General features: G+C 40.8%; 1 protein-coding gene across 8 annotated transcripts in view; it reads left to right on the forward strand.

The window, feature by feature from the left end:
• The window catches only part of RNF38 (ring finger protein 38), a 118,567-nt gene that overhangs the window by 52,490 nt on the left and 48,752 nt on the right, over positions 1 to 17,325 (forward strand). The window contains exon 1 of one of the 8 annotated variants that reach the window (XM_053922609.2): positions 13,429 to 13,783. The exons of 5 other annotated variants lie outside the window; for them this stretch is intronic. Coding sequence is in view for 1 of the 3 variants with exons in the window: in XM_053922602.2 (XP_053778577.1) it covers positions 14,172 to 14,180 (9 nt within the window). In the remaining 2 variants the exon portion in view is untranslated. 2 more of the 8 variants (XM_053922638.2, XM_053922602.2) reach the window with 2 other exon arrangements.

The raw sequence follows: 17,325 nt of genomic DNA on the forward strand, positions 1-17,325 counted from the left end.
TGTTCTTGCAACTTGCGCTTAAAAAAACATTAAATCTCCCCACATTCCCAATTATATAGTTACGTGTCCATTATGGAAATTTGGGAGATGCATACAAACAGACTATGTCATAAGCATACACTCACCATTTCTCAGTAGATAATTACTCTTAACATAACATTTTTCCTTCAATTTTTCCTCTGTGTCCTCTGCATGGTTAAAATAAAACTAAATTCTGCTCATTTTATTTGACTGTGTAATCGGTTGCCCTAAAACTCAGTGGTGAAAAGCATATGTTTTTAATCTTTCATGGTTTGGGGTTTTCTGTGCTCAGCTAGGTGGCTCTTTTGTGGAGTCTCTCATTCAGTTACTGTCAAATGGTGGCTGAGGATGGAATCATCTTGAAGTATTTACTCACTTGTTTGATGTTGAGTGCTGGGGTTTCAACTGGGGCTCAGCCTGAGCCACTTCTATGTAGCTTGGGCTTCTCGCAGCATGGTGGCTTGAGTGCAAGAGTGACTGTCCCAAGAGGATCAGGCAGATGCTGTGTGGCCTTTTATGACCTAGTTTCAGAAGTCACAAAGCATCATAACCCTGCCAGATTTAAGGGAAGGGGACATCAGTCCTGCCACTGGGCAGGAGTGTCAACATAATGTTTGAAAAAGAGACTGAAAGGCAGGAGAACATACTATGGCCATCTTGGAAAATATAATCTGCACTCTTTATCTACCTGGAACATCAGGTAAAATGGCTGCATAATGCTCCATCGTAAGGCTCCATGGTAATTTATTTAATGTCTTTAATTGTGAAGCTTTAGATCATTTATAAAAAACTTGTATGCATTTATTCATTCAGCAAATATTTATTAAGTACCTATTATGTGCCAGGCACTGTTGAGTTACCAGGATACAGTGGTGAAAAGGCTGACAAGATCTTGTTTTTGGTGCTTATTTTTTTGTGAAAAGAGGCAGAAAATGAACTGTATATGTAAACCAGTACATAATCAGATACAAGTGTTGTGCAAGTAATTGGGGAGTTGGCTCCTCTAGATCAGGTTTTGGGGAAGGCCTTTAGGATAGTGGCAGTTAGGCTAAGATATGAATGATGGGAATGAACACATTTTAGGGAGAGGAAACAGCTGTGCAAAGGCCCTAACACTAGAAAGATTGTGCAAACAGAAAGAAGGCTGACGTGTACAGGCAAGGTGGATGAGGGTGCAAGGGGTATGAGAAGAGGCAGGCACGGGCCAGATCATGTGGATCTTGGTAAGCCTTGGGAAAGAACTTTATATTTTATTCTGCTGGTTATGGGAAGTGTCAGGGTGGTCGGTAACACAGTCTGTGAAAGAATTCACAAAGAGAAGAAAGTGCAGAGAGTAAAATTTTATTTTACTTTCCCAAGAGAGGGAAAGGGCTAGGTTCACCAGCCCTGAGGGGTGGGGGCTTTGATCTTTGATTAGGTGATTGGGGTGGTTGTAGAGCAGGATGTCTCAGTTGGCCTTGTTTAGGCTGCAGCTTGTTTCCATGTTATCTCTGGGTACAGAGTCACAGCAGTCTGGCATGTCCTGTTTTGTAAGTTCCCGCAGCCTCCGTACCTTCACAGCGCTTCCAGTAATTTTCTAGTCCTGAGGATAAAAGCTCATGAAACACCAATGTGCAAGAGATACATTGATCGGTTGCCTGTCACAGGCCCCCAGTTGGGAACCTGGCTTGCAACGCAGGCATGTGCCCTGACTGGGAATCAAACCTGCGACCTTTGAGTTTGCAAGCTGGCATGCAATCCACTGAGCCACACCAGTCAGGACTGTTTTAAAATTTATAGTTCACTAGTGTTAAGTATATTCACATTGCCGTCTAATAAATCTCCAGAACTCTTTTCTCTTATAAATTGTAAACTCCATATCCATTAGACAGTAACTCTTCATTTTTCTCTTCTCCCATCCACTGGCAACCACCATTCTACTTTGTTTGTATGGAATTGAGTACTCTATGTACCTCATATAAGTGGAGTCATACAATATTTGTTTTCTTGTGACTGGCTCATTCCACTTTGTGTCATGTTGTCAAGGTCCATCAATGTTGTAGCACGTGTCAGAATGTCCTTCCTTATTAAATTTATTGTTGACACTATTGCAGGTGTCCCCATCCCTACCCCCTTGCCTCCCTCCTCCTAGCACTCACTCCCCTTTAGAATTTTCTTCCTTGTTATGGCTGGAGAATATTCCTTTCTGTGTTTATAACATATTTTGTTTACTCATTTATTCATGAACTTGGGTTTGGTTTTGTTTTTTTTTAATCTCCTGGGTATCATGAATAATGCTGCTAGGAACATGGATATACAAATATCTCTTTGAGGTTCTGTTTTTAATTCTTTATGGTATATACCCAGAAGAGGAATTGCTGTATCATTTGTGTTTTTAATGTTTTGAGGAACCTCTGTACTGTTTTCTATAGCAGCTGAACCTCTGTACTGTTTTCTATAGCAGCTGCACCATTTTATATTCCCACACGTGCACACAGATTCCAGTCTTTCCGCATCCTTGACGACATCTGTGTTGTTTTTTTTTTTTAATAGTAGCCACCTTAATGGATGCAAGGTTTTATCTCATTATGGTTTTGATTTGCATTCCCCTACTGATTAGTAATGTTGAGCATCTTTTCGTGTGTTTTTTGTCTATTTATGTATCTTCTTTAGAGAAATGTCTATTCAAGTCTTTGCCCCCTTTTTAAAAGTAGGTTTTATTTATTGATTTTTTTTTTGAGAGACATCAATTTGTTGTCCTACTTATTTTGCATTCTTTGGTTGATTCTTTTTTTAAAAAAAATACTTTATTGATTATGTTATTACAGGTGTCGAACTTTTCCCCTTTTGTCCCCCTCTGCCCAATACTCCCATTCCCTCTAGCATTTCCCCCCTCTTAGTTCATTTCCATGGATTGTGCATATAAGTTCTTTGGCTACTCCATTTCCTTTACTATTCTTAATATCCCCCTATTTATTTTGTACCTACCATTTATGCTTCTTAATTCCTTTTTCATACCTTTTTCCCCATTCTCCCCTTTTGCCGTCCCAACTGATAACCTTCCAAATTATCTCCATATCTATAATTCTGTTTTTGTTCCAGTTGTTTGCTTAGTTTGCTTTTTAGATTCAGTTGTTGATAGTTGTGAATTTGTTGTCATTTTAATATTCATAGTTTTGATCATCTTCTTTTTCTTAAATAAGTTCCTCTTATATTTCATATAATAAGGGCTTGGTGGATGAACTCCTTTAACTTTACCTTATCTGGGGAGCACTTTATCTGCCCTTCCATTCTAAATGATAGTTTTGCTGGAGAGAGTAATCTAGGTTGTAAGTCCTTGCTTCTCACCACTTTGAATACTTCTTGCCAGTCCCGTCTTGTCTGCAAAGTTTCTTTTGAGAAATCAGCTAACAGTCTTGTGAGAACTTCTTAGGAGGTAACTCTCTGCTTTTCTCTTGCTGCTTTCAAGATCTCTTTTTATCTTTAACCTTTGGCTTTTTAATTATGATCTGTCTTGGTGTGGTCCTCTTTGGATCCAACTTGTTTGGGACACTCTGTGCTTCCTGGGCATGACTATTTCCTTAGCCAAATTAGGGAAGTTTTCTTTCAGTATTTCTTCAAATAAGTTTTCAAGTTCTTGCCCTTCCTCTTCTCCTTCTGGCATCCCTATGATTCGGATGTTGGTACGTTTAGAGATGTCCCAGGGGCTCCTTATACTATCCTCATACATTTTTTTAAATTCTTTTTTCTTCTTGCTGTTCTGGTTGAATGCTTATTTCTTCCTTATGTTCCAAATCATTGATTTGAATCTCAGCGTCATCCCCTCCACTGTTGGTTCCCTATAGATTTTTCTCTATTTCACTTAGTGTAGCCTTCATTTCTGCCTGGATCTTTTTCATGCAGTTGCCGTCCTCATGAGTTCTTTCAGCATCCTGAACACCAGTGTTTTGAACTCTGCATCTGATAGGTTGGTTATCTCCGTTTTGTTTAGTTCTTTTTCTGAGGTTTTGTTCTGTTCTTTTGGGCTATATTTCTTTGTCTTCTCAATTTGGCAGCCTCCCTGTGTTTCTGTATTAGGTAGAGCTACTTTGACTGCCTGCCTTAGAAGTGTGACCTATTGTAGAAAAGGCACCTGTAAATTGTGTGTGGGGGGTAGAGCCTTAGGTAATCGCCAGAGCGGGGCAACCCGTTTCACTGCTTTGTGGCTCGGTGTGAGAGTCAGACTCTGAGAGGGGGCAGTGCCATTGCTTGGCTTCTGGAGGTTTGCCCAACACTAGCCCCATTTCCAGTCACCTCACCCACTCCCCATATGTGACTGGCACCCTTCCAACTGTTACCCTGGTGCTGAATTCCAGAGAGGGTGTGTCTGCATATGTCCTAATTCCTTGCAGGCCTTTTATGCAGAGTCTCTTGAACATCCTGTAGTTTCTTCTGCCACCCCAATCCCCACTGGTTTTTAGAGCCAGAAGTTAGGGCAATTTACCTTCCTGGTGATGAAACCCGGGGCTGTGTGGTCCGGCCTAGGGCTGGGATCCCTTGCTCCCAAAGTATCCTTGATTTTTATCCACCATACGTGAATGTGGGATCGCCTGTTCTGCAGCTTCTCCATCCCTCTCTGCCCATCTCCATGTCTCTTTCCCTACCACTTATCTGGATGCGTATAGCTTCTTTAAATCCTTGTTTGTCAGACTTCCATACAGCTTGATTTTCTGATGGTTCTGGGTGTCATTTGTTTTGAGGGCTAGTTGAAATTTTTTCTGTAGTTGTGCAAGGAGGCAAATTGTGTTTAACTATGCCTCCATCTTGGCTGGATTCCTTTGGTTGACTCTTGTATGTGCCCTGACTGGGGATCAGTCCCGCAACTGTGGCACGTCAGGGTGACCCTCTAACCAACGGAGCTGCTCTGCCAGGGCTGCTTTGCCCTCTTCAAAGTCAGGCTTTATTTTTTTATTTTTGGTTGTCCAGTTGTAGGAGTCCTTTATATATTTAGGATATGAACCCCTTATCACACATAGGATTTGTAAATATTTTCTCCCATTCCATAGGTTGCCTTTTCCCTCTGTTGTGTCCTTTGCTTAGTTTTTATTTTGAAGTAATCTAGTGTATTTTTTCCTTTTGTTGCCTGTCCTTTTGATGTTGTATCAAAGAAATCATTGCCAGATCCAATGCTGTGTAGGTTTTTCCCTATATTTTTTCCTAAAAGTTCTATAATTTTAGCTTTTATGTTTAGACTTTTGACTCATTTTTTGTATATTGTGAAAGGTAAGGGTCTTCTGTCCTTATTGTTTTGCATATAGATATCCAGTTTTTCTAACATTGTTGTTGAGAAGTCTGTTTTTCCCCCACAAAAGGTCATTTGACCATATAGGTAAGGGTGTGTTTCTGGGCTCTCTGTTGAGTTCCATTGGTCTGTGATGTATGTCTTTATTCCAGTACCACCATGTTTTGATTAGTGTAGATTTGTAATAAATTTTGAATAATCTATATCTTGACACTAGATTGCTTGTAGCATTGAATCAAAGGATATGAGTGTCACAAAGGAGTCTGTGAATATGATAGATGATAAATGGTGTATAATTGTTTTAATGTGTATTTCTTTGATAGCTACTGAGGTTGTAGAGTTTTACTGTATAGCCTTTCATATGTTCATTTGTTCATTAGTCATTTATATTGCTTTAAAAATTATCTTTTGCATATTTTTCTTTTGAGATATTCCTGTTATTTTGTATGGGGTCATTAATCATCATATTTGCAAAAAAATTCTCAGCCTTTAATTTTTAACGAATTATTTTCATACAGAAATTTAAAATTATTTTGGGAACAAATATATTGGTATAGTTCTTCAAAATATATTTCATTGTTTTTATGTTTAGGAAATCTGTCTCCAGATATTTAACTACATTTTATATTATACTTTCTGAGCTATATGGTATTATGTGATCCAATGTTTAAGATTTTATTTATTTTTAGAGAGGAGAAGGGAGGGAGAAAGGGAGGGAGAGAAACATCAATGTGTGATTGCCTCTTATGTGGTTGTCCCTGGGGACCTGGCCTGCAACCCAGGCATGTGCCCTAACTGGGAATTGAACTGGTGATCCTTTGGTTTGCGGCTGGCACTCAGTCCACTGAGACACACCAGCCAGGGCTCAATGTGTTTTTAAATAGATTCTCTTTGCCTTATTTTGAAATATCTGAGATGACTAGAAATACCATGTAATGATAGGTATTTTTGAGATTGTTATGTAGCTTTTTTTTTTCCTTTGAAATGTCTTTGCCTGCTAAGCTTATTATGTATTTATTTATAAGACACTGTTGTAACAGGAATAAGCGAGCAAAGGCAGGGGGATATATAAACCTCCTATGATAGCTTGAATTTTATATTTGCTTTACAAAGAGTTGGTCTGCCTTAAGAGTTTTTATTTAGGATTATCATTTGTTTTGTGGCGTAAATTGGAGTTGCTCAGGTAACACACTTCTTTCTTTAACTTAGGTAAAGTCTGGATAGGCCTGTTGAACATGACATTGGCAGGATGACTCAGGCATTGTAGAGATGTGCCATGTATCACAATGTCTGTGCAAAACCACTCATGTTAGGCAGGGGCTTAAAAGTGTGTCATCAGTGGAAGTGACTAGGAGGACACTGGCTGCTTCCGTGGGCTGATCATACTTCAGTACAAGATGTTAGAATTCTGTAGCAGGGGACCATCCAGAGCAAGTTATCAACTATGTAGTTACATGAAATCTACCAGAATTCCCTAGAGAAGGAAGTCTGTTCCTCATCAAACATGGGGGAGGTTACAAGATGTTCATGTAGTCTGATCCACTTAGAGAACATTTTCATGTTTCTTGTATTTCAAACATTTTAAGACTTCCTCTCAGTCCCATGTCCTTTATCAGTAGTGTTTTTTCATTGTTCTGCCCAAAGTGAAGGAGCTAGTTGTCTGTACTGTTCTGTTTCTTAATCAGTGCTTATACCATCAATTATTTCCTCGAAGCCCTTACATAAAAAGTATAGCCCAGGTTCACTGACTTTTCAGATCATATTTGCCTTTAGTGCCTTCTTTGCCTGTGGCTATTCGGTGTATTTCGTGAAACTATACTATCAAAGTGTAATTTGCCATGAGATTAAGATGCTGGAGCAATTTAGAGTGAGAGTCATAGCAACTAGAATTTCTCCTAAGATACGTCTTTTTCACCAGAACAGAATGAGCAAGGAGACTTTGAGATCTGTGCTTCAAAAGTACCTGTGAAGGCAGGTCATGCCTCAGAGCCGGCTCTTTCCTATTTGCCCTGCTCCAGAGATGGCACATACTGTGGTGTACAGCGTGTGCTTTATTTGCACCGTCGCCACTCCATTTCTGGTTTGGTGTAGGTCTCTTACTTTTCTATTTCTACCTCAGTTTATCCTAGGTACTCAGGTTTATTCACTCGTCCCTCTTGAACTCCTTCATGGCTGATGACTTGTCACCCTGGGTCTGCTTTAGCTTCTTCCCACCTTTGCTGCCTTAAGAGCTCTTCCTCCATTATTCCCTCTGCCATGGTGCAGCCAATGCCTGCCATCTGTCACCTGCACTGTGGGTCTGACCACTCCCATCCCAAAGCCTGTGTGGCTTTAATATAGGAGTTTTCAGTGGGTTTAGATTGGGGTGTACTTTTGCAACTACCATTGGTAGTTGCTGATAATTAACCATTTCATTCTGACAGGATAACATGGGTGAAAGTATTTATACTATTTGTTTTACATTACATCAAATCTTGTCATGCTTGTAGATAAAGCATAGACTGATTAGTGCTAGGCCAATACACCTTTCCTCTGAGCAGCTTTATCTTATTAGCTGGTTTTGATGGAAGGAGGGGAAGTTTTAGGGGAGGAGGGTGAGCAGAGCTCGCTTCAGGAAATTTTGAAATTTATTTTTTGTGTCCTTGTTCCTCTCTTTTACTACCCACTGTGTTTCCGTCCCCCATGACTTATTGTGAATTTACCTATTGAGAAAAACATTAGATATAACACTGCTGTGTAATACTTACATATCATTAGTTAAACTATTTGTTGTGCTTTTGCCATATGCCAGACCCCTTGCCAGAATCAGTGAGATTGAGTCTGTAGCTTCAAGGAGTTTACTGTATAATGAGCAAAAGGGTCAAGTAAATACGTATTTGCAAGGGAGGGTGATTAATGCTATTTTAGAACACAGAGTAGAGGCCACTACCTCAGTAGCAGTCGCTACGGTTGGAATAAGGTTACAGTCAGGAGGCTCGGCAGTGGATATGATGGCAGCACAGCTCTGTTGCTGACAGTGTTAACTGTGGGAACCTGCCTCCTCATTATAGGGGTTGCAGACTTGCAGCAGGAAGGCCAGCACCTTCTTTGTCAGAGCAGGGCCCCAAAGTGTGTAGCTTTTCTTTTCCTGATACAGTTTTTTCCATCATGTGCATGGTTCTTCAGCATCTGGACAAGAGATTCTTTATCTGCAGCTCTTCAATCATGCCTTTTAACCTGTTAAACTAGGTGGTCCCTCCTTTCTTTTTTATTAATTCTCTATTAGCCAAGAATCTCCCAATATGGACATCAGACAAACAAGGAGAAATGGGACCTGCCCCAGAGGACTTATTACAGTTTAATAGGGGGATGTAGACATTTAATAAATACTGTAAGCTGTTGTGATAGAAGTGTGTAGAGGGACAAGAGGGCCTGTGGCCCCCATAGTAATCTCTTTTGTATACAGGTCCTTCAGATAACTATTATTTACATATTCTTTGATGTCTACAACTGCAAAATTGAGCACAAAACCAAATTTTATATTTAGTGTTTGGCAGACTACTATTACTTATGTAAAATTTGTTTGTAATTGTTGTATATAAAGTGTATTTGAGCTGTGGCTGGTGTGGCTCAGTTGGTTGAAGCATTGTCCCATAACCAGAAGGTTGTGGGTTCGTTCCCTGGTCCAGGTGTGTGAGGAGGGCAACCCATCAATGTTTCTCTCTCACATGGCTGTTTCTTTCTCTCCCTTCCTCTCTCTCTAAAAAGAATGAAAAAATGCCCTTGGGTGAGGGGGAGAAAAATGTATTTGACAGTGTATTTCCAGCAGTAATGTCCTTCAATTTGACAAGATCGTGAGGTAGTTTACTAGAAGCAGATTGTGACTTTCAGAATGAGGAAAAGAAATCCATAACTACTAAGGAAATGTAATTCCAAGTTCAGTTGACTAACCAGCAAATTGTACCAAATGTTTCAAGAAAGCTTAACACCAATCTTATGGAAACTTCTCTAGAGAACAGAAAAAGAAAGAACACTCTCTGATTTCATTTTCTGAGGCTAGCAAAAATCTTTGTAACAAAAGTTGACAAAGACATTACAAAAATGTAAAATAACAGCTCATCTCACTCAAGAATAGAGATGAAAAAATTCTAAACAAAATATTGGCAAACCAAATCCAACAATATATAAAAAGGGTAATACAATGAGTCATGGTGTTATTAGAAATGTGAAATAGTTTAACATCCAAAAAACAATCAATGTAATTCACACATTAACAGAGAAATCATAATTGGCTCATAGATACAAAAGATTGATAAAATTAAATACCCATTTATGATAAACTTTAAACAAAGTAGAAATAAAAGAAAACTCCCTTAACTTGCTAAAGATATCTATAAAAAAGCCTAGTGCAAACATAGTGAAATGTGAAATGTTGAGAGTTTTCCAGTTTTTTTCCAAATACAAGCAAAAGTTTATTTACAAAGTCACAGAGATAGAAGTGAGCCAGCTGGGCTGTGTGGGCTCAGGAGAGAAGTTACAGAGGCAGAAGAAGGGCCGTTGGAGCTTAGGAGAGAGAAAGGATATGCCTAGAGGAAGGGGAGGGGGAAGGGAGAGGAGTGAGCAGAGAGGGGAGCATCACTGAAAGTTTTCCAGTTTTGAAATAAGAAATGCCTGTTCTCACTGTATCTGTTTAGCGCTGTACCAGAGGTCCTAGCCAGTGAAATAAATCAAGACCCCCCCCAAAAAAGGAAAATGTGTTGGAAAGAAAGAAATTGAACAGTCATTCTTTTCTGCCAACAGGATTATATGCATAGGAAATTCAGAAGAATTAAGGTAAACTATTAAAATTAATAATTATATATAAAATCTAGAATAAACCTAAGAACAGAAATGTGCAAGGCCTCTACAGAAAACTATGAAGCATTATGGAAAAAATTAGTCACTCAGACAATATAAGGATACATCTTGCTCATAAATTGAAGTTTTCAATATTGTGAAGATATCAGCACCCTGAATTTATCTCTAGATCCAGTGCAGCCCAATCAAAATCTCAGCTGTTATTGACACATATTAGAATGGTAGGACAGACCTGGCTGGTGTGGCTCAGTGGATTGAGCACTGGCCTGTGAACCAAAAGGTTGCTGGTTTGATTCCCAGTCAAGGCACATGCCTGGGTTGTGGGCCAGGTCCCCAGTTGGGGGGGTGTGAGAGGCAGCTGATTGATGTCTCTCTCGTACATGAATGTTTTCCTCTCTTTCTCCCTCTCTTCCCTCCCCTCTAAAAATAAATAAATAAAATCTTAAAAAGAAAAAGAATGGTAGGACACCAGGGTAGAACAAACACATCTGAAAGAGCTTTGGTATTTTCCTTTTTTGGTAAGCAGTATATTAGTATACAGGTTTCCTCCACTATTTTAAAGTAGAGCATTGCTATGAAACCTTTCGCAATTCAAAATAAAGTGAAGAAGCAGTTACCGTAGCACACTTCATGCTAATGGATGCACAAAATAAGTTGAGATGAAGCACAGATGCCCACAGATACAGTTCAGAGCAATGGCAGCTTGCAGCTAAGCGTAGCTGCCGGGCAAGGAGCTCACTGGTGCCACCCTTACTGCTCAGGTTGCACACTGCTTCTGTAATGGCTTACGGCAAAACAAGTGTTGAACCCTGTTTTTGCTAAATCCTCTTCAGATTCCTTGTGGTCAGTGAAAACAGGCATTAATGTAGGTCTTTCGTAAAAGCGAAGTGGTATAAAGCAGGCTTTTGAAAAGTAGGGGTTACCTCTATTTTTATTTTAGGAGAGGACTTAAATGACTTGGGGTGGTACCTCAGGAAGAAGTTTTTTGTTGTTGCTCCACTTGTTTATTCATTCTTTAGTTGGTTCTTATATGTGCCTTAACCGAAGATTAAACCCACAACCTTGGCATATCGGGATGATACTCTAACAAGCTGAGCTGGGCTCTAGGAAGAAGTATTTTGACTAGTCATTCAGAGTTTTCACTTCTGTTGTAAAAACCACTTTTAAAGGGCAGATTCTCAGGAAGTTCTTTTCACAAGCAACTATACCTACAAGTGCTATGCTGTCCGCTAGCCACATGTGGCTGTTAACAATGATCCTGGTCGATTCATTAGTTGCACTAGCCCTATTTCAAGTGCTCAGCAGCTGTATGTAGCTTGTGGTCACCTTTGGATGGTGCCAGATAATAATACATTTCCATCATTGCAGAAAGTTTTATCTGACACCTCTCTAACAAGGCTTCCCTTTTTTTTTGGTCAGGCACCAAATACAATTATAGGTGGAATTGAGCAACTATTTTGGTATAATTGGCCCACCTTAAAGTTTGTCATTGAGTGTTTATAAGCAGGGTGCCAGATTTTTTCATTAAGAGAATCATTTAGAGAAGAAATTGAAGTACAAATTTCAAACTATCCAACCTTGAGGGGGAGAGAGCATTGTTTACATCTAGGCACACTTCTTGGGCTAAGCCCTTAGTGCCCAGGTAGCTAACTAAACTCTTAACCATTGGAGAAGGGTTTTCAAGGAGATTGACTCACAAAGGGGTATTCAGATAAGCTGAAGTCCTATACAGTCCTGGAGGACTGTAATAGATTTTTGCTGCTGAGATTCAGCCCAGAACCTGACTCTTACGATCGAACAACTCCCAAATGGTCATTTCTCCCCCCTTTGCCAGTTTTTCCCTTTTCCCTCTCATCACATAGCCCATGTCCAAGTATGTAAGAAAAACTGTTTCAGGGTTGTATTGTGTAAGGGAGCTTGTGTAGCTGAGATTCTGCTGGAAGATCTGTAATTCTAGGTCAATCCACAGGAGTAGAGGGGGAGCAGTGAGGAACTCCGATGTTGGAAATGGATTGCATTGGCTGCATCTAAAGATGTGGCTGAGATGTATGACTGTGTACCATGAAGTGGAAAACAAAAATGTAAAAAAATGGATGTAATTATCTCCAAATTGGCTGCTTTGTTAGGCTGGCAGAGTGTGCTTTGGGGGAGGAATCAACTATGTAAGGGGGCTGCATAATGGTGGTTGGGGCTGGGGGAGGGGTTGTGGCCCCTAGGGGCCAATATCTCATTCTAGCTTTTCTTTGTCCAAGAATTGTAAAAGCCTGAGATGTTACTGCTGGAACTGTGATGCATCAGTTGCTAAGCACCTGCTGTTGTGTTTCAGGCTGTAGGTTTGGACCTTGGGTTACCAGAGTCAAAACAGCGTCCGTCCTAGTGCTGACTCTAATATGGGAGACAAGTGTATACAAATAATTACCATATAGTGTTATTCATACATAGAGGTTAAGAGGGTTCTGCCTGGAACATCATTTTAGTCTGAGTCCCTAATTTTGTACCGGAAGCAGCTGAGGCCTAAACCAGGCACGAGACTGGTTTAAGTAACACCGAAAGATCTAGAACCTGCCCCACCATAGGACCATTGTAAAATGTCTTCAGATGTTAGAAATGGAGACATCACATTCCTGTCTGCTTAAAGCACTTTTTTCATAATGACCCCTTGATTGCCCATCTTTTCTGTGATACCACATAACTATCTTTTCCTTGTATTTATTGTGCTTTTTATGGAAGGCCTTATTTCCTGTTTTTTAGATCTTGAACATGTTAAGGTCACCAAGCTGTCTAGGTCTTCGTAACTTTCCTTTCCCATCTTCACCACGGTCTGATTGTCACATTTTAAATCAAACCTTACAGTTGGACAAGTTGGGTTCGAACCTGCTTGCTCTACTGTGAGGCACCTTGCTTCCACATCAATAAAAATCTCTCAGGCCACATGAATTCCTATTGTGCATCTGAGTGAGGTCAGTTACTGTTCAACTGATGAATTTTGGAAGTGGGAGGCACGGACCAGAGCAACAATTTAGGGAAGGAGTGTAGGAATTGGGAGAGGTTCAGCCCCGCCTGCCCCCTACTCTGCGGGGGTGATAACAAAGGGGGCTGTGCGTGAAGACTAGCTGTGGGGGGAAGTGGCCGAGTGCCTGTCCATCTAGCGTTCCGCACGCTAGGTTTGTTCCGGCCAGGGGGCAGGGCCGTGGCGGACCAGAACCGAGAAGTGGGAGGGCTGCGTGCTGGCGCATCACGCGGTGGCGAAGGGCGTCGCCTGCGCGCGCAGCGGAGAGTAGTGCGCCGGCGCGCAGTGAGCCTGGTTCTCCAGCACAGTGGCGGGGTGCCCTGGGGCGGGGTCCCTCGTGCAGTGGTGCGGGGCGGGGCAGCGGCCCAGGCGGTTAGGGCGCGGGGGCGGAGAGTATGGAGCCCCCGAGGCGCTAGCTGACTGTGTCAGATCTGGGGTGCAGCCCTTGTTTACCGGCATTGCCCGTGTGATGGTACCAGGAGGAAGGAAGCGTCGTGACAGCGCCTCGGTCGGAGCCCTGGTTCTGGGGGTGAAGAAGCCCGGGGACGAGGGATCTGGCGAGCTGGCTGCTGGCTGGGCAAGTGGTCACAATAGGAGGCGACGTGCCAGCAAGGAGCTGCGGGAGCAGCCCCGCAGGGCGGAGCCTTTCCTGGCAGGTACTGGGAACCGTGGCCGTCGGTTCCCGCGCTAGGACAGGACGGGCGGAGCCGCAGGCCCTTGGGAGGCTGCGGGCCCGCACTCGGAGACCGGGCGAAGGTGTGGTTGTCCAGTGTTTGGTGGGGAGCGGCCGGCCGCCCGGCGCTCTTTGTTTCCCTGGCGGGTAGCAAGAAAGAGCGGGCACAGCCAGCAGGAGTGCCGGCCGGCCGCTGCCTGGTCTCGCTCTCTGGCTCCCTCCCTTTTGCCAAGGCGCAGGTGAAGTGATGTCACCCAGGAGAACGCGGAACCAGTCGGAAGGGTCCTTTTTCGCCTCCTGCCGCCGCGGGTTTCTGGACAGGCTGAGTTTTGTTCTCAGGGAATGAAAGTTTTTTCTTTCAGGGCTGGAGAATGAGAGAGGTTAGTTTTGAACCGGGAGTTTTTTAAATTATTAAGTGCAAAAGTTTTCATTTCTGTATGTAGGACTTGTAAGGGACCTTGCTTTTTCTTTGTGCTTCAAAAATGGATGTATACTGTTACTCAGTAAAAGTTGGGTATGCTAATTCTTCCATTGTAAATGGAAACATGAATACTTGGAGCATTGTATGATTGCGTTTCTTCCTTAAGAACGCGGCGCATTCAATGGGCAAAAATTTAAGTGTAGTGTTTTTTTATATCCTATTTGGCCTTGATTGCAGTACGGTTAATACATTTACCACAGAATTCCTTTAAATAGCAAGCAGCTGGTAACTAGGCTTTTTAAAAATTTCATTCACCCAGGTTTTAGGAAATCAAAACAAGGATCTAGGGACAGTTGAAGTCAAGGTAAAAATTGTTCTAGGTTTTGGAGAACATGGTCTAATAGAAATTGGGTTTATGGAAGTAACAGTACAAGAACAAATATAGGTATCAGATCGGTTGCAGTGAAGCTGGAACGTACTTTCAATCAAAAGATGAAATTGGTAACTGGATTTTCAAGTGGGAATTTTATCGCTTTACCCCTTTCTCCAGTGTTTGCTGGCTTATGAATTTAATGGCATAATATATTTCACTTTTTGAAAACCTGTTAATCCTTAAATCTTTTTACTATAGGGGTTCAATTTTAAGTTGATTTGAATATTTTCTGTAATACTTATTTCTAAGAATTTGTGGCCTTTTAGAAGCTTTATTGAATCCGTTTTGCCACAGACTAGTCCTGTGGGCCTTAGATCCTCTTCTGTAAAATGTGGGAATTGGATTTAAGTGATTTTTGTGGTTTCTCCACTTTTGACATTTTTTGTGATTCTAGAAGGTAGTTTGTGTTTCTGTACTTATGGAAGTTTATATACTCGCCCCTTTTTATAGCTAAATTAAGTTGGCAAGTGTTAATCTCAGTAAATATTGGGAATTTACTAGAGCAGCCTGGTTTTTGATGAAGGGCGGGCAGAGGATGACAGATGTAACTGAGTCTGTTAGCATCATAATGTAGAGTGCAGTTCTGTTGTCTCTCTGCCAACAGCTTTGGATAAGGCTTTTATTTACATTTTATTTGTGCTCATTTTTTACTTTTTTTCCTGGGCTATGGGTGGGAAGCATGAGTATAAAAAAAATGCTTAGATAAAAATTTCCAAAGTGATTCATTAGCATGGGAAGATTATTGGTCAAGACTATCTTCTACTTCCAGTCTTTCCATCCCCTTCTCTGTGCTGCCCCAGTTTTGTTTAGGCCGCCACCATTTTGTAATCCATTTTGTTGGAAAGATAGTAATTGAGTCCCATGATTGTTCTGTAGTGTCTGCTTATTTATATATAGTTACTGATTTTCTGGTTGCTTTCCTATTAATCACTTCTGTATTTTCACTTTTGTTCTACTTTGGTTAATTCATGGTTTGCTTTATTTGAGAATGTACAGATTGTAAACACATTTGAACTCTGTAGTTCTAGTTCATTCAGCAAATGTTAAATTCCTAATGTGACATTGTGTATTTGAAGGAGATCAAGCAAATATTTGCACTCTGTATACTAAATTAACCAGTGATAAATCTGAGCAAATAGACAAAGACAGTAGATCTTTATCCGCCCCCTCATATTTTTTCATGTTCCTGTTTTAAGTATTTAAAACTTTACCTTCTCCCCTCTATTTGAACATGTTATCTCTAATGCCCTCTGTTAGGAGTCCTTACTGTCTTTGTTTTTAGTTCCAGTTGAGTTGCCTCACTAGACTGAATAGAGGGCAGTGACTATTTCTTTTTTTCCATTGTATTCACATCACAGCATGTAGACATGCAATAAATATTTGAATTATGCTTTTTATTTAATAAGAATCAGAGAGAGCTCAGTCACACTTCATCTTTTCAAATATGCATGCAAATAATTTTTGTATTAATTTGGACTGGATGTTTCCCAAATCCATGTAATTCTTAGAGCTAAATCTAGAAGAGAGATTTTAGAGCAATCTACTAAGAGGTTACCAGCCTAAGTAAAATGATTTTAGATAAACTTCTTTGAGGGGAGAGTATCTTTGTGCAGGCAAATTTGGATTGTGGAAGGGAAGGGAAGAAACAGTTTATTAAAAGAACGTGTAACTCTTATTTTTCTTAATCTTTATGTCCACCTTCTCAATATATGTAGTGATTAGAGACTTGCTCAGTTGCATGTGCCTCCCTTCTCCCTTTCCCATTCATTTTGGGACTGTAGAGTGAGGGAAGGGGTAGAGTGAAGCCTATAGCCTGCTTTCACCAACCTGGCTCTGCTCTGCTTCCAGAAAGACATGGGCCCTTAACTCAAGAATAGGAATGGTAGTTTGTTTTTAAAAATCATTGACCCAGTGCTGGACTGCAATGATCTTCCCCTCGTACGTGGCATCAGTCCTTGAATGATTTAAGGATGCACAATAGTTCACCAAGCACAGATACCATAATCTTACTTAACAAATACTTATTTGTTAAACATTTAGGTTACTTCTAGTTCTAAATTTTGGCTCTTAATGTGCTGTGATGAACATATTTTACATACAGTTTTCCAAATATTTTGGACTATAACCTGAATTTATCAGAGGAAAGATTACTGATTTCAAACTTTTAAATTGTTAATAAAACCTACCTGGTTACTTCCCAGGTGATTAACATTTGCCATCACGAAAGCAATAAGGCCATTTGGAATTTTAGGTAATTTGGATTTGACCTCTTCGTTTTGGGGTATCCAGACTTGGGCCTACAAGTATAAGGGACTTGGAGTCAACACTGAGCTCCTGACTCCTCATCTTTTGTCTTTCCCTTCTGTGAGGCTGTGATTTGAGTGCTGCTGACTGGTTGGTGTTATAGGAAGTCACTGTGAGCTTTTCTTCTTTTTCTGGAGGGTAATGTAGCTCTTTGGAGAATGCTGTTTGGGCCTTTGAGCAATTTCTTTTGTAGAAAGCACATTATTTAACACTGGCCTAGATGTCATACACCTGCATGTCTTGTGCCTCACCTCTGTGAGAAAAATGTAAATGAATGAAAAAGGAAGCTGTGATCAGAAGCTATTTTGGAGGAAGCAAGTTCTGGCACAATATCTGGACTTAAGAACTATGTTATTTTTAGCACAAT

This window comes from Desmodus rotundus, chromosome 1, assembly GCF_022682495.2.
Source record: "Desmodus rotundus isolate HL8 chromosome 1, HLdesRot8A.1, whole genome shotgun sequence".
Classification (NCBI taxonomy): domain Eukaryota; kingdom Metazoa; phylum Chordata; class Mammalia; order Chiroptera; family Phyllostomidae; genus Desmodus; species Desmodus rotundus.